The sequence below is a fragment of the Zootoca vivipara genome, chromosome 2 (assembly GCF_965207765.1).
Source record: "Zootoca vivipara chromosome 2, rZooViv2.hap1.1, whole genome shotgun sequence".
Lineage (NCBI taxonomy): Eukaryota > Metazoa > Chordata > Lepidosauria > Squamata > Lacertidae > Zootoca > Zootoca vivipara.
In genome coordinates, this window is record NC_142584.1 from 63,468,131 (window position 1) to 63,490,233 (window position 22,103).

At 41.9% G+C, this 22,103-nt stretch overlaps 2 protein-coding genes across 4 annotated transcripts in view; one reads left to right on the top strand and one right to left on the bottom strand.

Moving 5' to 3' along the window:
- Positions 1–1,657: 1,657 nt before the first annotated feature.
- Positions 1,658–4,501, bottom strand: MED7 (mediator complex subunit 7). Of its 2 annotated transcripts, none has more exons than XM_035108044.3 (2): positions 4,432–4,501; positions 1,658–2,753 (listed from the first exon to the last, which is right to left on the bottom strand). In XM_035108044.3, exon 2 carries the CDS (start codon positions 2,734–2,736, stop codon positions 2,044–2,046), a length of 693 nt encoding a protein of 230 aa, XP_034963935.1. In that variant the 5' UTR covers positions 2,737–2,753; positions 4,432–4,501; the 3' UTR covers positions 1,658–2,043. The 2 variants fall into 2 exon arrangements, with proteins under 2 accessions (XP_034963935.1, XP_034963936.1); XM_035108045.3 differs by having other exon boundaries at positions 4,399–4,501.
- Positions 4,502–7,726: 3,225 nt separating this feature from the next.
- ITK (IL2 inducible T cell kinase) overlaps positions 7,727–22,103 on the top strand; it is a 33,184-nt gene continuing 18,807 nt past the window's right edge. Inside the window, exons 1-3 of one of the 2 annotated variants that reach the window (XM_088662038.1) lie at positions 7,727–8,026; positions 20,584–20,688; positions 21,787–21,868. In XM_088662038.1, coding sequence (XP_088518164.1) covers positions 7,889–8,026; positions 20,584–20,688; positions 21,787–21,868 — 325 coding nt within the window. In that variant the 5' untranslated portion in view covers positions 7,727–7,888. The remainder of the gene's footprint in view (positions 8,027–20,583; positions 20,689–21,786; positions 21,869–22,103) is intronic. The other variant, XM_088662039.1, reaches the window with a different exon arrangement.

The window sequence follows — 22,103 nt, forward strand, 5'->3', positions numbered from 1 at the left end:
AAATTATTTCATCTCATTTGCTATGGCTGGGCATCACTAAAAGTGCACTGCAATATTAGCATCAAGCACACTTCTCTGAGCACCAGGAACAATCTGGGAAGCAAGAACCATGACATGCAACAGATATAAGACATCCTAAGAATGACCATGCTTTTCAGCCATTTCCTGAAGAAAAGGAAAAGAACTACTTTTCCTACAGCTGATTTAAAGTGTTTGCATCTAAGGCTGTAGTTTTCACCCTGCTTTTAAGTGTCACTGTGCTATTACTCCAAAGCACAGAAACATATTTATTTTATTACATTTAAATACCACCTTTATCTTCCAAGGATCTAAAGGTGGTGTACAGGGTTCTTTCTTGTACTTGGTGTACGAAACTAGTTTACTCATGTCCCTAATGCATGATATGACTAAATATCATATTTAAATATCATGACTATATTCTAAATATCATGACTAAATATATTCTTTGAAGGCAGCAACATAGCATGTCATGGCAAAACCACAACTAAGATATTTCTTCACTTTTTTAAATAAATGTGGGTAGAATAATATTGTACTTATGAGGAAAATACGGTAATCCTAATTTGCAAGTTAGGTGCTGCCCCCTTTTGCCAACTCACAGGAAAAACACTGCAAGTATGATTGAGCCCTTAATGTCACAAGAATGACCACTAAAAAAGACCTGCCATACACAGTGAAGTTGGTAGAAATGTTTAATGCAGGCATCCCCAAACTGCGGCCCTCCAGATGTTTTGGCCTACAACTCCCATGATCCCTAGCTAAGAGGACCAGTGGTCAGGGATGATGGGAATTGTAGTCCAAAACATCTGGAGGGCCAAAGTTTGGGGATGCCTGGTTTAATGCATGCACACTCCTGTTTCATTCCTGAGGTAAAGAAACAATGTTTCAAAAAATCTATTTAAAATAGAACACACTGATCCAAATAATCTAATTTAGAGGAAGGGGGGAAAATTACATAGGAAGTTCATTGGCAGGAGAGCCAGTAGCCATTGTGTGGAAGTGGAACTCCAGCTGCTGATTTTTATGCAGAACCCCCCTCCCCCCAGTACCAACATTGGGTTGCCATTCATTTTGGGTTGGTGGTTCTACTTCTAAGTTTCTACCTCCACTCTTATCTTTCCTGAATTGTATCCATTGCAGCATTGGGCTATCCAATATTCTAAAAACCTCTTGACCCACTGCTGCTCCAGTGTGTTGGGGGACCCTCTAGAGCAGCATAGGATATTGTGCAAAGGGCTGCAGTGGGTGCAAGGGCAGAATTGGTGGGGGGCCAGGAGATACAAGTGTAAGTGCTTTCTGCTATTGGAACCATCACTGGATACAAACCACTGTGATTAACAACTGTAGTTAACTTCACTGGTCCCTGAGCAAGTTGTGAGGCACTTGCTTCACATGTCATGATCATGGGGCCCATCATGCAAGATGCAACATTTAGTGACAAACAGAAGTATTTTTAGAAGTACATTCATCTCAACAGACAGGAAACATTTAGGTATTTATTTGTGTGTTTTTTTAAAAAAAGTTTGTGTTAAACCAAAAGCAGTTACTTCAATTCATGAACTAAAATTCAGAAAGGAAATTCTTGGATGCTTCTTTGCTCATATTTAACATAACATTGTTTGCAACAGTCTAGCAATATTGTACGTAGAATATTTATTTTACTCTGACTGAAACAAAGCACCACCAGAGTACAGAACTTGCCACTCACAATCAGGAAATGAGTCATCAGCGGAATCTTGGCAGTAACAAATGACAAAAGCGATGCTTTCCAGAATAAAGCCATCTATCGGTTTTACTTTTATTTAAAGCCAAGTAGCCAAAAACATAGTGCACACTGAAATACTATAAAAATAAATCAGAGTTCATTGTCTTTTACGGACCATGTTCCATGATTGCTCATTAAGTATCACTATCAAAAGGCAGCATAGAATAAAATCTCAAACTCTACTGAGCTCTTCAGCATCAGTTTCATTTTCACTCCCAATAACTTTTATTAACTCAAAATAAGTCTCTAAAGAGTCTTTATGTCATTTCATCAATAATGCCACACATGTTTGCATCTTTATCCAAAACCTGATCCTTCTTGAGGTTAGAGCTTGCTCTCTGCTGGTCATTCTGTCCAATGCAACTGAGACTGTCTTCATGGTCCATGGGTTCAGTTTTTATCCTCATCCCTCCATCTGAGTGAGGCAAGTCATCTGGCAGAGAGGCCAAGCAGTTCTGGATCATTTCAATAACTCGTTCCAAATGCTTCTGGAACCTCTCTGCCGTTTCCAAACGCTGACGTTTCTGCACTTCCATCATGACTCTCAATGTCTCCCTGGCTTGGTGGGGTCGATATTCGTTTATAAGATGATGCACATGAACAAAAAGCAGTTTTAAGTCTTCCAGTTTCTCCTCTCGCTTTATGCTGCCTGGGCTCCTTATCAATATATCCAAAAGGTCCAAGAAGTTGATCAGGATAGACATGTTGAGTTTCCTCAGTTCTTTCTTATGGTCAAACTGCATGGGATGTAATCGCTCAATGCCTTGGCTTTCCAATGGTCGAATAATTAGTTCATCACACTGAAACTGGTTTCCAAACATCATGTAGCTATCTTTAATTGGTGGTGGTGGCTTCGGGGTGATACCTTTACGGATATTTTCATCTGTATATTCTTTAATATACTGCATTGGAGGTGCAGGAAGGGCACTCACTTGCTGAGGTTCACCCATCGTGGAAGATCAAATCACTAAAGTAATGAACAATTATTTAGAATATTAGTTTTAGAGCAACAAAAAAAACAACCCCTACAATATTTTAATACCAGTAATTAGAGAGAACAGTATTTATAAAGTAGAAGTGAATGGTTTGTTGAATTTTTCCTTTTAGGCCTGCTATGGGAGAAAAATTACCAAGAAAAATATTTACTAGCTACTTAGTTGGGCTCCTTTGTGAATGTTTCACAACAAACATTACTGAGAATTTAAAATAAAATGAAACATTGACAGAAATTGTAATTTGTGCTACATTTAACAAAGCAGAGGCAGCAACTATTCAGCAGTATTTCAGAACCAGAACTCGTTTCAGGAAGCACCTTAAATTACATGGACACCACAGCTTGCATTACATAAATCCATGTATTTTGCAACCGTGCTGTGAATTTAGAGTGCAATCTTATATACACACTTACTCAGAAGTATTATTATTTATTTAGTAAATTTATCAGGCACTTTTTCTTGCCAAAGACAACTCAAAACAAAAGCTCACATAGCTACATTAAAATAAAAAATACATTAAAATATTATATTAAAAATACATTATAGCCCCACCCCATGCTAAGAGGCCACAGACAGAATCCAATGGCTTCTTTGAAGAGGAAAGTTTTTGCTTGGTGCCTGAAGATATAAGGGACTTAATGGGATTTACTCCCAGGTAAATGTTTAAATAGCATTGTTTCCAACTCACGGATCACAGTCACCTCGCTTACTTCTTCCTGATCCAAAACAATTCCTCCCAGTAACAAACACTACTATTATTATTTATTAAATTGATATACTGCCCTTCATCCAAGTACTACAAAGCAGTTTACAGTATAAAAATAAATATTGGTTGTGAGTTCTGGAAGAGCTACTCCCTTCCTTCCTGGCCTGAGAGGGTGGAGCCCTGACTGACTGCAAAAGCCGAGGTATCTGAACAGACCATTGTGTTGGACTAATTTTTAGGGGCTCTGGTCAAAAAAAATTGTTGCACATTTAAATCTTTCATGACTTAATGTAGAAATTGTCTATTTTGGTTGTAGTCTTTTGGATATGTTTTGATTTATTTACAGCTACTTCTGCTACGTTTGCGATTATGTACACCTTTTCCTGCCGTAAGCTGCCTTGAACATGGTTTTAACCATGGAAAGGCGGCATACAAACAAAATGACGACAAAAATATGTAACATCGTAACAATCATCAGAAGCACACACACAAAATTGGAACGCCCATAGATTGCTTAATTAGCCAGAGGCCTGGGAGAAGAGGAATGTTTTCGCCTGGTGCCTAAAGATAACCGGACTCGACTTTTCTAGACTGTAAGGATTTAACGTATTTGTATTTAATATATTTTTAATTATAATGTATTTTTTAAATGTAATATGGGAGGCTGAGTCGACCTAAGTGTGTTTTCACTGTCGTGAAAGAAATAAAAAAGTCTCTCCTGAAGATCCCTTCCAGCTCAAATAGCTTTAGATTCTCACCCTGTGGCGAAGCGAACCAGGTGGGCGAACATTTTTAGAGAGACGGGCAGACAAGAGCTTTTGAAACGGCGGGCAAATGGCGGTTCAAAATCAAAATGAACCCCGCCCCCTGCAACATCCCCCCCACAGACACTTTAGGAACCCTGGCCCTACCTGATTCTGCAGGTACAAATCGGCGCAACTCACCTGGTCTCCCTCCGCAGCTGCCGCCTCCTTTCCTGCTTTGCCTCCCTCCACTTCTTCCCTCCCCGCAACTACCGGCACAGACCCATTTCCGGCGTCCTGCCTCCCTATTGGCTTACGCGTCGGGACGACGGGCAGGGAAAAAAGGCGGGTGGGGGGAGAGACGGAGGGCGGGAACAACAGCCGTAGACTTAACCGCGGGCGGGCGGGGTGAAAGATTTGCTTTCTGATTGGCTGCTCTTGATATCCAACGAGGTTTCGTCATCCTCTTTGTCATAGATATTAGAACGCGGAACCTCCTAGACTGGCCATTCTTCCACGCACAGGACTTCCTGGTTACTTTGTGATTCTGGTCTCATCATGGAAGGGGTGAGGTCGCAATAAAAGCTCAGAGGAGACCATGCAAAAAATGTGATTCACCACCATTTCTCCTACAGCTGTGATTAGATGGCGCTGCGCGTTTTTCCCTGCAGCACAAAAACCAAAGCTACTGGCTAGCATTCTGTAGGAAACATTTTACATTGCTGATACGGTTGTTTCTGCAATTTCTTACTTTCCCTTCACCATAAGATCCCAGGGTGGGCTACATCAACTTAAAATACTATATTAAAAACAAATTACGATCTCATGAATAGAATGGGTTCTAATATATGCTTTTTTGGGTTAAAAAATAAATGAGGTTCTGTTCTGGTAATATAAGTGCCGTTGGCAAAAGGAGGGAGAAAGTGGCAATAGAGAGTTGATGAGCACGGACACAAAAATACCCTGGCAATTGTCAAAGCTCGGTAAAGGGGTGTGTCTTCAACAAAAGCTACAGAAATCTGTGGGGAGGGAATTCCACAATTTAGAAACTGCCACAGAGAATGCTCTCTTCCAGGCTCACCAAAGTGGCTCCCTCTGCTGATGATAACACCGACCAGAGTGGGTCTGTGGGCTTTCAGATACCTGGGGGCCTATGTGCTGTCGGGTTTCCACCATAGCTGCCAAGTTTTCCCTTTTCTCGCGAGGAAGCCTATTCAGCATAATGGAATTTCCCTTAAAAAAAAGGGATAACTTGGCAGCTATGGTTTCCACTGGTCCACACTGGTTTTGCATAATAGTCCTTGGAACAAAACAGAACAGGAGTAGGGAAACTTCTCCAGCCTAATAAGAAGCTCAAGCAGCCAAATGGCAGAGCTAAATATGTCCCAGGGGCCAAATGAGCAGGCTCCATGGGGCCACATCAGGCCCATGGTCTGGAGATTCTCCATCCCTTCTATAGAACGTAATAATATATTTTCTGTTTCTAACACAATGCAAAGGAGCTGGGAATTTGCATACATCATGTATAAACCAACAGTGTAATAAAAACAGAGTCATGTCTCAGGATGTACAGCAGAAAATCTACAGCCAAATGTTTTCAAGTGAAGAATTAATTCTGGTAGGTGATATCGTCTTACGTTAATATAAGATGCAGCACTTAAATTACATTTGTCTTTGTGTTATGCCTCTCTTAGGCAGTAGGGAGCAGCAGTGATATTGTCTTGAAAGGAATACAAACATTGCCTTTATTATTTTAGTTTTGTGAAATTCTTATATGGAAAGCACTGAAAAAGTGAAAATGCTTTTTGGAATAAAAAATGGTGCAAACCTCAATGGCGGTGTATTTTTCATGTTCTTTGTACTTGTTTTTTTGTGCCTGGTGAGGCAAAAAGCAGTCTCTGACAGTGATTTAGGTGTGAGAAATAACAAGGGAAGGGATAAAAAAACCTCACTCTGGGTTCTGCTTCTCAGATCAAATTAGTAACACCCTTTGGCTGCTTTGAAATAAAAGTAGAGTGCTGTTGTGCTCATGCACTGTGTGTGGGCTTCCCGTGGTTATCTGGTCGGCCACTGTGTGAACTAGATGGACTTTGGTTTGATCTAACAAGGGCTCATTGTATGTACTTATTAACAGTGCAAATCAATACATTTCTGCTCAGAAGTAAAGACCCTTGAATTCAACTGAACTTATTCCTAGGGAATTTTGTATAGTATTATATCCCTAATTACAAATCTCCCATGTCTTGTAATTTTTTAATTTAATTGTTTATTTATTGCAGTGCATGCATATATATAATCTAAAAACAAAAACTTAAAATAGACACATTCTCACAGGTGATTTCACGGTTGCCAGAAGAAGAAGAAGGCGAAGAAGAAGAGTTTGGATTTGATATCCCGCTTTATCACTACCCGAAGGAGTCTCAAAGCGGCTAACATTCTTCTTTCCCTTCCTCCCCCACAACAAACACTCTGTGAGGTGAGTGAGGCTGAAAGACTTCAAAGAAGTGTGACTAGCCCAAGGTCACCCAGCAGCTGCATGTGGAGGGGCGGAGACTCGAACCCAGTTCACCAGATTACGAGTCTACTGCTCTTAACCACTACACCACACTGGCAGTATCTTTCAGTTATCAAATGTCTGACAAACAGAAATGTTTTTAAATTCCTCCTGAAGTTAATAATGAGGGAAAGATATGCTCCTCACCAAGGCAGGCATCCTATGAATGGGGAACCACTTCCAAGAAGGCCCTATCATGGGTCAGTGCCATAATCCAGTGATAAATACAATATGCAATAAGGGTCCCTATATATCAAACACAATCAGCAATAAGATGGTGGTGGTTGATTTATATTCAGCCATAATGGCTTCTAAGCAGTTTCCAAGCAAAAAATCATTTAAAAATCCATACGTAATAACAATACACGTGAAAAAAATTCCATCACAACATTAAAAAATGTATTTCAAATTAAAAAACACATAAACATAAGACAATTAGCAATAATGCTATAGAACTGGCTATATATCTGTTTTGAACTTTTCCAAATATGTCCCATTTAGTCTTAAGCTCTTGGGAAAGGTTTTCTAAACAATCTTATTTGGGTTATATTGAGAAGTTAGGCCATACCTGATACAAAAATTAATAAATATCAGATGCCAGCAAGACATGCAAGTTTAAAGGGCTGTCTATGGAAACAACAGACCTATCGGCTACTTAAATAGTGGATGTGGACTTCATCAGACCTAATGTTTGTGTTTTACACATCCATTCCTTTATTATTATTGTGTTTATTAGGTAAATTGTAAGCGACTGCCTCTTAGCTTTTTTAAAAAAAAATCCGGTGCCTGATTTACCTTTCCATTTTCTTTTTCTTATTCATTCCCACCTCCCTTTCTATGAGCATATAAAATAATATAGCATGCACTTTTCAGGTGACATTGTATGAAAGGATGTGGTTATGGTTTTTACATCAGAAAGGAAGCTAGCTGAGCAGCACTGCCTGAATGACAGATGGAAAGATAAGCACCTACGCTGCTTTTTTCATCCACTTTTGTGAAAGACAACAGTGTCTATCACATGAGTTCTCTTTCCCAGGCTAATGCGCTCTGGTATTGGGGCAGGTGCCTTCCCATCCTGGAAGGGCCCCCGTTACTTGATGAACAATGAACAACGGCGTTCTTCTTGAAGAAGAGCTGATCAAAAAGTCCCAGCAAAAGAGAAGGACGTCTCCCTCCAATTTTAAAGTACGATTCTTCGTTTTGACAAAATCAAGGCTGGCGTATTTTGAGCATCGTCTTGGGGTATGTGTGCTGTCTCCCATATCTCTTTCAGAGCATCTTATCAAAGGGTAATGAAGGGGTAGGGAGAAACTGAGTGAATGAGGTAATCTGGAGCTAGCTTATGTGGTAGTGGCTTTCCCAGCTATTGCGTTTGCTTTATGTTTGAGGAAAATTGTCCTATGTGTAAACCATGCATTCTTATTTTATTTTAGGGTTCTGAATAAAGATACAATAGTGCTTGTTCCTTTCCAGGAGAACTGTTTCAAGGTATCCACAACTGATTAAAAAAGCATTGTTTGTCGCATTGTATGTCATTGTAAGTTTATAGATGCCAAGAAGGCGGACAGCTTGAGGTATATATGAGAATGTTGATTCTCAGTGGTTTGAGGGTTCTAGAGTAGTCTTTTAACTGCAAGCTGAAACCTTTATCAGGGCCTTTTATCTTCTGTGGCTTTGACAAAACGGAAATGGAGCCAAGTCCTGCAGAGCCATACAGGACACCAGTCATGCTTACACACAAAACACACACACTACCCCAACATTTAAGCATCACCAAAATCTGTTCCTTGAACACCACACAAAGTCTCATTGTCCAGACAGAACTATTGTTTCAGGGATTAGGATGTCCTTGGAAAGAATTGATATGGCTTGCTAAAATACCACAGTGGGTATAAGTAACAGCTAGCCTGTAGTTATAGCTTCTGCTAATGGGGGTCCCATTGATCACATCCCTGCCCCTATGTGGCTTTTGTCACCTGCTAAAAAGCTGCTTGCTTTCTAAGGAGTTTGCAGATCATTGTTGCATTTTATTGTAATCTAATGGTTGTTTTCTCTCTGTGTTGTTGAAGAAGCTTTGGTAAACATTGTAGGTGGATAGTTCAGACACAATGTTCAGGCTCAGGTTGCTAGGATTTGGTTGGCATATTTACCACAGGTGCTGGATGTTGCCTCTTATATTTCCCTAACTTTTGAAGTCCTTTTGTCTGTTCTCATCCCTCAAATGCTACAGACCACACCTAGAGACCAGGTCACCACTGCAGTAACAGGAGGTGTGTGCAGGTAACATGGTTATAGAGGGAACAGGCAAGAAGAGGAGCAACTAACATTTCTGTTCTTTCATATGGAACTGATGGTGTTGATTAGGTGACATCTAGGGTCCAGGGGAGGTGAGGACAATAGGTAGGATGCTCTCATGTCATTATTAACAAGTTTGTCTGTTCAGTTCTTGAGATGGCAGAGTTTCAGAAAGAAATTGACTGAATACCATAGCCAAGGCTTCCAATATGGAGAAACTATTAAAAGAGCCCACAGAATAACAAGTGCCACTTCCTACCCCAACTGCTCCAAAGGCCCATTGTTACCTTTGCAACCTGGCTTTTTGTACAGCAGGAAGGGCACAACTTTTAGGAAAGGTGTCCCTGGAACTGGGAGGTGAGAGCAGCATTGCTACTTTCTTCTTTTATTGATGTTAAAAGGGCGGCATATCTGAATTAGGACTCCCCTACACAGATTTTAGATTCAGGTTAACTATGCAGTGGAAGACTAAAACTTACTCTGTTTAGCACCACTAATTTTGATAGGACTTAGTTGATGCTAGGGAGCACAGAATTGTAGAGTTGGAAGGGTCGAAAAGTGTCATCTAGTCCAACCCTTTGCAGTGCAGGAATCTTTTGCTCAACGTGGGACTCAGTGTTTATGTTAGAGGGTTCTGTCTGAAATGGAAACGGGAGCGAAGTTGCCACAACCTTCCTGTTCGTCATAGGTCAGGAATAGAAACCACACGAGAAGATGGGCAGTATTCACTATTGTCATTTTCCCCCCTTTTAATCTGTAAATGTTATAAATAATTGTGTTAGTTTCTGCATTGCTTTTGATGTTTCCCTTCTACTGAAATGTATTGAAATTATGTCAAATTTGGCCATAGTGGATAGCGAGACAAACAATGTAGGTTTTAGCAGAAGCTTCTGTAGTGGAACAGAAACAACGCTGATTACAACAAGGACAGGACCAGATGAAAATTGGTGCCTCCTTGCATCCTTAGTTGATGCAAGCCTGTGTGCATACAGCATAAATCTAGAAAAAAAAGTAGGAAATGGGTAACAAAAAGTAGAATCTTCCATCAAGGACTTGAAAGGAGCACATCTCTGAAAATTATGTACCGTGTTTCTCATATTATAAGACACGTCTTATATTTATTTTTTCCTCAAAAAAACACACTATGGCTTATTTTCAAGGGATGTCTTATTTTTTTCCTCCTCCTCCTGCCGCGGCCGGCATTGCTGCTGCGCCTATCACTGTGTCTTATTTTCGGGGTATGGCTTATATTCCTTGAATGCTTAAAAATCCTGCTATGGCTTATTTTATGGGTATGTCTTAAAATATGAGAAACAGGGTACATACATAGAGATCTACATTTGGATGGAGGTAGATTCCTAGAACCAAAACAGATGAGACATAGAAGAATTTGTGATCAGATTTTCCAATTAAGTTTAACTTAAAAGCAACAGAAAGGGAAGGACCTAATGGGATTATGGCAGCAGAACTGGGAGGGTGAAGGGTTTGCCCCCCTCAACCCTGTCTTCCATCCAGGTGCATAGCAAGGGAGTGGCGTAGGGGGCGGGCCGCCCCTAGCTCTACTCGCGCGGGGGCAGCGCCCCTGGCCCGCCGCTCGCCTCCTCCGCCCAAGCAGGAAAAACCACTCCGTAGAGCACTCTGCTTCAGAGCATGCTGGCCACCCTGATGGATTGCGCATGTGCGGACATGCGCAGTCCGTTCTGGCACACGCGACATGCATCGTGACGTCACGGCACGCACATGCTTTGGAGCGATGCCCCGCCCCCAGGCGGTGCCGCCCCGGGCAGGCAAGTGGCACTGTTTGCCACTGCTCCCATCAACATCCTCTAATAACAGTTCTAATAGCAGCTTCAGAAGAGAGAGTGATTTATAGTTGAATCATATATCATAGTACTGTATATTCCTGTGTATAAGACTACTTTTTAACCCAGGAAAATCTTCTCAAAAGTTGGGGGATCTTCTTATACGCCGGGTCGTATTTCTTATATATATACGGCGAGCATACCCCAAACTCTTTATTTTAACTGGAAAAGTTGGGGGTCGTCTTATACGCCCAGTCGTCTTATACGCTGGAATATACGGTAAATGCATTTTTTAAAATTCTGCATAAACTTGTTTAGTTTTGAAGAAAGTGCACATAGGAGGGCCCTGCTCTAGAACATGTTACTGTTCTAGATTAGAGGCTGTTCAGATTTTCCTAATAGAAATATCTTTCCAGAACCCCCTATGCCTGCATGCTGCAATCCTGATGAAATTACCCCTATTCACTTATTGCGGGAGAAGGACCACTAGTGCAGAGGGATTTTTGTTGGAATAATGGCTGGTGAGGGAAGAGTTAAACCTCCCCTACCAACATGCTGCAGTCCTGATGCAGATGTTCCTCCCTAATGTGTGCTGTTAATTAAAACAAGAAAGCAGGGGGGCTGCTGCCTTCAGATGCTGTTCTGCTTGCCGGCTTCACCCAGACACCTGGTTGGCCACTGTGAGAACAAGATGCTGGACTAGGTGGGAAATTCGCTGGATCCAGCAGGCTCATCTTATGCTCTTATGGACGGTCCTACTGTCTATTTTGACCCTTATTCTTACAATAACCAGTAGCAAAACTCACATTTTAACAGAGCCCAATAGCAGCCTTGGCGAATGAAATCTTTTGCGGGCCCATCTCTCAGGTCTGCTGAATGAGCCACACTGCGTTTCCCAAATATATTATCTTTTCCAATAGCAGAACTACGTGTACATTGCATGTTGTTCTGGGACAGTTATGTGATTCCAGGGCAGTGGAGGCTTTCTTTTTTTATACGTGGTTCCATTCTTTTTTGGGGGGGGGTGGAGACTTTGTTTCTCCCCTACACTAAGATTGCAGTTTTTTGCATGATGGAGGGAACTAGGGGCTTCTTAACTTGCTCTTCTTGTGAAATTTTCCCACTGCAAAATGTCCTTATCCCAGCCTACCTCAGCTGATATACAGCTTTTTTAAAAGCAAATAAATAAACTGAACATGTTGAAGTTGCTGGCACATTTGCAGTCCGCATGACAGTCTTCGCTAATGGACAGATTCTTGTTGTCAGTCATGGCGTACGCACCGTTAGGAATGCATCCGTCAGTACAGTATATGTGAAATCAGACCGTTAGGGAAAAAAGAGAGAGTTTTGTCTGCAGCAGCAATCTGCATGTTATAATAGGGACACGGATTACAAGACACTGGTGGATTTATGCAGGGCGGCAATCTCGGAGACACATATCTATTATGCACGCTTTACTTCATGGTAAGATGGCCCCTGATTCTGTACTGTATAATGGAATTTAGAAGACACAGCTCCTTATTGTTGCTAGATTTTCTGAGGTTCATTCTTCCCCTGATGTATGTACAAACCTTTCATTAATGTTAATGGCAATTACGCACTGAACACAAGAGGAGAAAGAGCTTTCTGTTCCAGGAATGAGAATTAGAGTTTTAAAAGCCACAGCAAGGCTTCCATTTAAGAAGATCACAGCTTTGCAGTTTGGAAGAACGTAGCTCTTAATTCTCCTAATAGCAACATATTTCAGCAGTTTTTCTTCTTTCTTTCTTTCTTTTTTAAAAAAGCGGACTACAAAATCTGTACAATGCCATGAATGGTTTCAGTGGCTGGGAGCTAGGTTGTTAAAATATTCTGAAGTTTCTTGGTTCTCAATGGAGAGCGCGGTGGCAGACAGCACAAAAATATGTATATTTAGAAATTCAGTCCATAGCATCCACTGTGGTTCTCCCTGCCTCTCTCCAGGCATCTCTCCAGGCTTCAGCCACTTGGTCAGCCAGGAGTGTAAACCTTTGATGCAATCTATTGGGTGTTTCATTGAAATGCTTTTACTGTGTAAGAAGTGTTTTGCCAGCACAATGCTTTGAGATAGCAACAGCTGCAGTGTAAAATAGAATGTAAAGCAGCATAGTATTGCTGCAGAGACAATAATGAACAAAGCTGACAGTCAAGAGACACAGAACTGCACCTGAAACAGCTATTTATTGCCGATATTGAACAAAGGCACCTTACCCTGTGTCTTTGGTAGATTTAGATGCCCTAAGGGAGTCAGAGCTGCTCCAGGTCTTTTTGCTCTCTCTTCCTCATAAATGCATACGACAACAAACACAACTTCTTTACATATCTTGTTAACATCCAAGGTGCATTCCACCCCACCACTCAGTGATTTGGGGCAGAGACACTCCAAGCCTCATGGCATCTGCAACATGCTTATTTGTATTGGTTTATTTAATAACATTTTCAGTAGTTTATTTAAAACATTCAAAATTCCAAAGTGGTTTACAGCACATAAACACCGATAGAATAAAACAATCAATTCAATTCAAATAAAGACCTGGTCTCAGATATTAAGTAGAGCAAGAGATATCTTTAATAATATTGTCTGAATAGTTATTATTTCAGTTTCTCTAAATATCAGAAGTCTTAGAGTACAATATTTTTGTACAGTGCCACTGCATATGTATGTAGGTTGTATTTGTATTTGTTAACAGTGATGAAAACCGTGTGTGTGTATTATAGTCAATGCAGGAGCTTCCACAATAGGTGGGCAATTCCATGAACAGAGAGAAAGAGTTTCTTATAGTTTCTGGAGTCTATTTTGATATTTAACTCACACATTTCTGTACCTTCCTTGCACCAAACCCCTGCTGCTAATTATGCTTCCTCCTTTCTCAAGAAGCCAATTTCTTTTTATTTGCTTTTCCTCGATTTTCAAAAATGGCATATACACGTCGATGTCCCCTTGCAAAGTTTTGTTCTGTATATCTTTCCTGCTGTTTCCTTCAGTGAAGTTGTAACTTCAAAGTCTGTATGGACCCAGAAACAATGCATAACTTGTGTTGTTTGTCTCTGCTGAACCTTGATGCACATAGATCAAGAATAATTTAAAGGGCGATTGTACTTTGAAAAGTGACTATGTTAAAAGGCCTCTTGCTGTTCAAAGGGCCTTCTCCCAGTGTGCATTCTGATTCATAACTGCTGGTTTAAGTGACAATGATAATTGTTTTCTCCTTTCAGTTCTGTTAGCTCTGGAGATTGAATCAAGGAAGCAGTGGCAGCGGCGTCGGGTGTGTGTGTGTCTCTTTGTGAGCATTACTAAAGGATTGCATTATTCATTTCCATTAGTTTATGCCTGTATGAATCCATGTTCACACTGGGTCACGATTCTCAATGTCTGAGGCAGGTTTCCCCAGTGAAGTAACTAGATGAGATGTGCCCTTTAATCCCTAATGCAATCTGAACACCAGCCTTCAAGGGGAAATGTTATTTCCCATGTTGATTGCCGGTTTGTTTCCAGGCCCATGGTGTCTTCACACTGGTGTTTAAAGCCCTAAATAACTTACGCTTCAGATATCTGAAATGCTGCCTCTATCCCAACTGACCCCCCTCAAGTGTTAAGATAGCCAGAGGGAGGGCACTTGTCATAGCTCCACCACCATCAGAAGTGCGCCCTACTTTACAAGGGATAATCCTCTGTTTGAAGGGCCGTCAGTCCTCTGTTTGGAAGACTTCTCTGTTTGAAGGCCTATCTGGTCCAAGTGTGGTTTAAAGATAATGAACCTTAAGAAGCAAGGACCTTAAGAAGGGAGAGAACCCATCAACAGTTAACACCTGAGAGTCAGTGACAAGCAGAACCAATTCTAGTTCTGTCCCCGTCCTCTCTGCTGATTTCTACAAGGGCCACCCTGTGACTAAGGAGGAGGAAGATATCAGGCAATGCCGTCCTTCAGGCTGGTTACATTCTGCTTAATGTAGGCTGAACATTAGCATTACATACAGATTTAGGCAAAAGCTGTTTTAATCCTCACGTGTGAAATCACCACAGGAGTATTGACTGATTTAGAATGCTGTATGTTTAATAAAGTATTAAATATGGTCACTTGGTGGTGTGGGCGCTAACAGAGTTAGCATGTCCCCCCCTTTTTTTTTTGCTTCCCCAGAGTTAAGGAAGGCTTGAACAGACCTTGCCTACTGTTAATAAGAGATGTTCACATTAAGTGGTGTGTGCAGCAGGATCCTAATTGTTGTGAGCCTGTTCAAGCTCTGCCAGACTGTTTCCTCTCTTTGATTAGCCAAGGCTAGGTAAAGGTAAAGGGACCCCTGGCCATTAGGTCCAGTCGTGACCGACTTGGGTTGCGGCACTCATCTCGCTCTATTGGCCAAGGGAGCCGGCGTATAGCTTCCAGGTCAGCACATGGAAACACCGTTTACCTTCCCGCTGTAGCGGTTCCTATTTATCTACTTGCATTTTGACGTGCTTTCGAACTGCTAGGTTGGCAGGAGCTGGGACCGAGCAATGGGAGCTCACCCCATCACAGGGATTCGAACCGCCGACCTTCTGATCAGCAAGCCCTAGGCTCGGTGGTTTAACCCACAGCGCCACCAAGGCTACTTATGCCCAAATGTGATTTTATTGCATTTTGTGTGTATGCATTATACAGCTTCATTGTATGCAGTGCATGCTAGTACCATGCAGGTGTTGTTTTGCCTCCTTTGGTTCACTAAGCAGCGTTTCACATACAGTGTGTGCATTGTGGGTTTTCAGTGCTAAAACCACTGTGTGAAAGAGACGAAAAGCCTTTGCTGCTCAGATCCTCTCCCGCTTTGCATTGTTTTTGAGGCTCTGAAAAAGGAGATAAGTATTAGATCCTAGGGTGCCCTAGCACCTGATGCCAAGACATGTTGCTCTAATCAGTTAGTCCTTAGCCTAGGGTGTGTCAAGAATGGGCAATATTTCCAATCACGACACCATTCAGGTGCTGTACGGAAATAGGAACAGGGTGCCTGGATACAACTCACAGCTTCATGTTAATTTCAGGGTCATGGCAGAATCCACAGAGACCTGCAAATTATTTCTGTCAAGACTTTTGCTGAAAGCAGCTCAATTGCCCATGCTTCCCTCTGCCAAGATGGCTGCAGCACAAAATAATTGATGCCATTCAAGCGAGTGCATTGTTCAAAATAAAAAGCAAGTCTCCATTTAATCAGAAAATAACACTGAGTGTGAAGGTTGCTATTTGGATTTGCAAAATGCTGGTCCGATTTCTCCTTGTGTCCAAAAGTTCTTGCTGCTTCTCTTTATCGGGTGCAATGGTTCAGTTCACAGATAGTGTTAAATGAGGGTTTAGCACAGGGGTAGGCAACTTAAGGCCCGGGAGCCGGATGCGACCCAATTGCCTTCTCAATCTGGCCCGCGGACGGTCCAGGAATCAGCATGTTTTTACATGAGAATAATAATAATAATAATAATAATAATAATAATAATAATAATAATAATAATTTATACCCCACCCATCTGGCTGGGTTCCCCCAGCCACTCTGGGTGGCTTCCAACAGACTTATTAAAATACAATAATTTATTAAACATTAAAAGCTTCCCTAAACAGGGCTGCCTTCAGATGTCCTCTATGTGTCGTTTTATTTAAAATACATCTCTGGGTCATTTCCTGGTGTTTTTACATGAGTAGAATGTGTGCTTTTATTTAAAACGCATCTCTGGGTTACTTGTGGAGCATAGTAATTTGTTCATCCCCCCCCCCCAAAAAAAATACAGTCATACCTCGGTTTGAGTACTTTCAGTTTAAGTAACCGCGGACCCGTCTGGAATTGATCCATCCACTTTCCATTACTTTCAATAGGAAAGTTCGCTTCAGGTTAAGGACAGACTTCCGCTTCAGGTTGAGTACTCTGTGGACCCGTCTGGAACGGATTAATCCACTTTCCATTACTTTCGATGGAAAATTCGCTTCAGGTTAAGTACGCTTCAGTTTAAGTACTCCGCGGACCGTCTGGAACAGATTGATCCACTTTCCATTACTTTCAATGGGAAAGTTCGCTTCAGGTTAAGTACGCTTCAGGTTAAGGACAGACTTCCGGAACCAATTGTGTACTTAAACCGAGGTACCACTGTATGGTCCGACCCACCACTTGGTCACAGCTGAAAAAGGTTGCTGACCCCTGGTTTAGCATTACAAAGAAGGAAGGGGGAGCTGGGGAGCCTGAGCTTCACTGTGGCTTGTCCATATTACAGTAGTGGCAAATACAGCCAGTGTGTCTTCAAGGAACACTGGGCAGCTGATCATTGTAGGTCTACAGGAGTGCTACTGAGATTGCTTCCCCTGGAAATGTGAAATACCATTAATATGTGCAGATAATTTTGTTCAATAAACTAGTATTTATTTCTTAAGCGTTGAAATTAGAACTTGAAATTGGAGGGATAATGTTCTTCGAAATTGACATTAATTGCAGCCCCATTCTCATTTCCCTGAATGCATTATGCTGCTGAATGTCAGTACCTCACAACTACTAATATATCTTTTCCTGCAATGAACTATATTTGTAAGCTATGAAGGTTTGTGATAGGTTATGTGAGGGAAATAGGTTATGTGAGGGAAATGAGAATAGTAAGTGACAAAATGGAGATGGGGACAGGTGCCATGAAAATGATGGGATACATTATTTTTTAATTTATTTGAAAATGTATATTTAAATCTAGATTTTCAAGATACAGTAGGTTACAAAAGAGAGCCATAAAACAAAAGTGAAACAGATAAAAAACATTAGAAATAAAAGCAATTATAGCAACAGTAAAAATACAAAAATACAAACTTTTTTAAAAAGAATTGTCTAAAACATGGCTCTCTGGGCAACCCAGTCAGATGGCCAGCATATAAATAATGATGATTATTATTATTAAGCAAGCCTACAGGGTGGCAGGAATATGTAGAGAAGGACCTCTGGTGCCAGACGTAACAAACAGGTAGGTCCTGTGGAAGGAAGTGATCACATAGGTGCAAGCATGAAAAGTTTTTATGCAGCTGGAGATTAAAATCAGTTTGAATTGCACTCAGAAATGAACAGGAAGCGACTGCAAGATATGATCTGACTGACCAGGTCAGCAATCTTGTTGCTGAAATTGTTTTCAGAGACGGAGCTACATATAACGTACGACAATAGTCTAATCTGGGTGTTGATACCAGGCTATGGAAAACAGTGGTTAGACTACATCTGTCTAGAAGAGGTTGTAGCATGTTCCTGGAGTAGTATCATGCATCTGAGCATGTGCAGATGGCACAAACATAGTTATAGCCCAGACACATGCATCACGGATTAGATGAAAAGAGTAATTGGTCAGAAAAGAAACTGTCAAGTAGAGAAAATTGACTGGGTTTGCATTTTAATAAACAAGTAACTAATTTGAACTCAAATCAATGCAAGCATCAAAACACAACTTTCTTTTGAAATTTACACTTCTATGAATTTTGCAGTGGCAGCCTCCTGCCAACTGTGTGCATAAAGATAATATCTACAGTATAGGGAAAGTGTGCTCAGAAATGCATATATTAGTAAAAATAAAATATAAAAATTTGTTATGTTAGGGGAAATTGCTTAGCATAAATGTGTACATTAGTCGAAACTGCATGCAAGAATATGTTTATTAAAAGTAATCTTTATATTTTCCATTCAAACTAGCACGTCAGGAAGAAGATTTTAGGCAAATGAGTTACACTTCGTAGAAGAAATTGTCCTGGAATCTCTGCCTATAAAGGAAAATGCAGGGCTGGGCGATGGGCTTCGCGGGTTGGTAAATGCTTCTCTCCATGAAGGAGCCTTCCCAGACCCGCTGAAAGAGGCGGTTCTTAAAAAACCATCTTTAGATCCGGCCAATATGGCCAACTATCGTCCAGTCTCAAATCTTCCATTCTTGGGCAAGGTGATTGAGCGAGTGGTTGCCGAACAACTTCAGGCACGCCTGGAAGAAGCGGACCATTTGGATCCCTTCCAGTCAGGATTCAGGCCTCATCATGGGACTGAAACTGCCTTGGTCGCACTGGTCGATGATCTCCGGCGGGCTAGGGACAAAGGTAACAGCTGTTTCCTTGTTCTGCTGGATCTCTCAGCGGCTTTTGACACCATCGACCATAACATCCTTCTGGACCGTCTAGAGGGCTTGGGAGCTGGGGGCACTGTCATGCAGTGGTTCCGCTCCTTCCTCCTGGGCCGTGTTCAGAAAGTGGTGGTGGGGGATGAGTGTTCAGACCCCTGGGCTCTCACTTGTGGGGTGCCTCAGGGTTCTGTCCTCTCCCCCATGCTTTTTAACATCTATATGCAGCCGCTGGGAGAGATCATCAGGGGGTTTGGGCTGGGTGTCCATCAGTATGCTGATGATACCCAGCTCTACCTCTCTTTTAAATCAGAACCAGTGAAGGCGGTGAAGGTCCTGTGTGAGTGCTTGGAGGCGGTTGGAGGATGGATGGCGGCTAACAGATTGAGATTGAATCCTGACAAGACAGAAGTACTGTTTGTGGGGGACAGGAGGCGGGGGGGTGTGGAGGACTCCCTGGTCCTGAATGGGGTAACTGTGCCCCTGAAAGACCAGGTGCGCAGCCTGGGAGTCATTTTAGACACACAGCTGTCCATGGAGGCACAGGTCAACTCTGTGTCCAAGGCAGCTGTTTATCAGCTCCATCTGGTACGCAGGCTGAGTCCCTACCTGCCCGCTGACTGTCTCTCCAGAGTGGTGCATGCTCTAGTTATCTCTCGCTTGGACTACTGCAATGCGCTCTACGTGGGGCTACCTTTGAAGGTGACCCGGAAACTACAACTAATCCAGAATGCGGCAGCTAGACTGGTGACTGGGAGCGGCCGCCGAGACCACATAACACCGGTCCTGAAAGACCTACATTGGCTCCCAGTACGTTTCCGAGCACAATTCAAAGTGTTGGTGTTGACCTTTAAAGCCCTAAACGGCCTCGGTCCGGTATACCTGAAGGAGCGTCTCCACCCCCACCGTACTGCCCGGACACTGAGGTCCAGCTCCGAGGGCCTTCTGGCGGTTCCCTCACTACGAGAAGCCAAGTTACAGGGAACCAGGCAGAGGGCCTTCTCGGTAGTGGCACCCACCCTGTGGAATGCCCTCCCACTAGAGGTCAAAGAGAACAACAATTACCAGACCTTTAGAAGGCATCTCAAGGCAGCCCTGTTTAGGGAAGCTTTTAATGTTTGATGGATTTCTGTATTTTAATGTTTGATGGATTTTTGTATTTTAGAATTTCTGTTTTGCTGGAAGCCGCCCAGAGTGGCTGGGGGAACCCGGCCAGATGGGCGGGGTATAAATAATAAATTATTATTATTATTATTATTAGTATTAGTATTAGTATTAGTATTAGTATTATTAGTATTATATTGATCAGAAAATAAAGCAATTGCAAGTTTGGAAGATTAATTTAATATTTCCTCAGAGATTTCTTTCTATCTCTTTTTTTCTATTCTCTCTATATCATTGGTACTGAAAATTGTAACATAGATAAGTTTTTTTCTTGCTTTTTTCCAAGGTGCTTTTCAGACCTGAAGGAATAACCAAGACTTGGTCCTGTAATGTTAACAGCAGAACAGGCACTGCCTACTTCGTAACATAACTCTTTTGAAAAATTACAGACACAAACTGACTCCTGTGTTGTTGTTTTTATCTCTATTTTTTTGTAGAAAAAAAGAATTCTAAAGGGCTCAATTGAACTATCGAAGATTAAGTGTGTAGAAATTGTGAAAAGTGATATCACAATTCCATGCCACTATAAATACCCTTTCCAGGTAAGTGAAAGTTGATGACTCCGGGCCAGCTGTCCTATTAGGCAAAGTGATGAAGCCGCATCAGGCATGAAAGGGTAGCAAGCATTTAGTTACTTAATTCATTTTTGCTTCCAGAGAGAAGCAAAAGAGGTGGAGTTTTCTACTTTAGATGACAAGTAACTTTGCTTGCCTTAAATTGCCTTTCACCTTGACTTTGCCTGGGGTGATTTCGGGGGCGATTGGCTAAGCCTCAGGAAGCAAGGTGTCTTCTTCATCCAGCCTTATCAGTTCCATAACCTAAGCTGGGCTAAATCATTCAGTTTGACAAGTATACCAGAGTAAGAGAGACTTTTCTGTAGCAGGCTAGACTGTGGAGCTTCTTCCCTGAAAGGATATGTTAAGCCTCAATTTTTCACATTTAAAAGTATCTGGGAAATGTTTATTTCCCTATTTCTTAACTGCACAAGAATGATTTGGGTACCTGGTGGGAAATTCAGCATCAGGAAAAACTCACCTGGCTTTCCTTTTCTAAAAGACAATTCCTAACCCTTCCTGTAAGGGGACCCAGGTGGCGCTGTGGGTTAAACCACAGAGTCTAGGGCTTGCTGATCAGAAGGTCAGCAGTTCGAATCCCTGCAACGGGGTGAGCTCCCGTTGCTCGGTCCCAGCTCCTGCCCACCTAGCAGTTCGAAAGCACATCAAAGTGCAAGTAGATAAATAGGGACCACTCCGGCGGGAAGGTAAACGACGTTTCTGTGCGCTGCTCTGGTTCGCCAGAAGCAGCTTTGTCATGCTGACCACATGACCTGGAAGCTGTCTGCGGACAAACGCCGGCTCCCTTGGCCTGTAGAGCGAGATGAGCGCCGCAACCCCAGAGTCGGACACGACTGGACCTGATGGTCAGGGGACCCTTTACCTTTAACCCTTCCTGCAGCAGTTAGCTTTATTTGAGTCATGCAACTGGAGATAATTTGGCAAATAATTGAATAATTTATTTCTGCTACGAAGATGTATCCATGACATATTTTGACTTATAAGGAATAACCTACTTATTTCAGAAGTAGGTTATTTTCCTATTTGGCCTGGAATTTATTTTATGCACCTTTTTTCATATTGTAGATTTTTCATGACAACTATCTGCTGTACGTCTTTGCTCCCAGCCAAGCGAGCTGTCAGAAATGGGTGCTGGCTCTGAAAGAAGGTAAAGTGATCACAGTGTAACCTCTCAGGTCAATAAATATTCCAAGCTGAGGATCAAAACAATAGAGTTGTAGCGTAAACTTTAATGACTCAGAGCCCACTTCAACCACTTTCACATGTGCTGCCGATATTGCATGTCTACTATTGAGTTCCTTTTGAGTGCAATCGTCCTGTTGAGTTCCATGGGATTTACTCCCCAGTAAAGTATGAGCACAACTGCTGCCTGGAATGCTTAT

Coding starts and splice junctions, on each gene's coding strand:
- MED7 (XM_035108044.3), bottom strand. CDS start 2,736: ATGGGTGAACCTCAGCAAGTGAGTGCCCTTCCTGCACCTCCAATGCAG.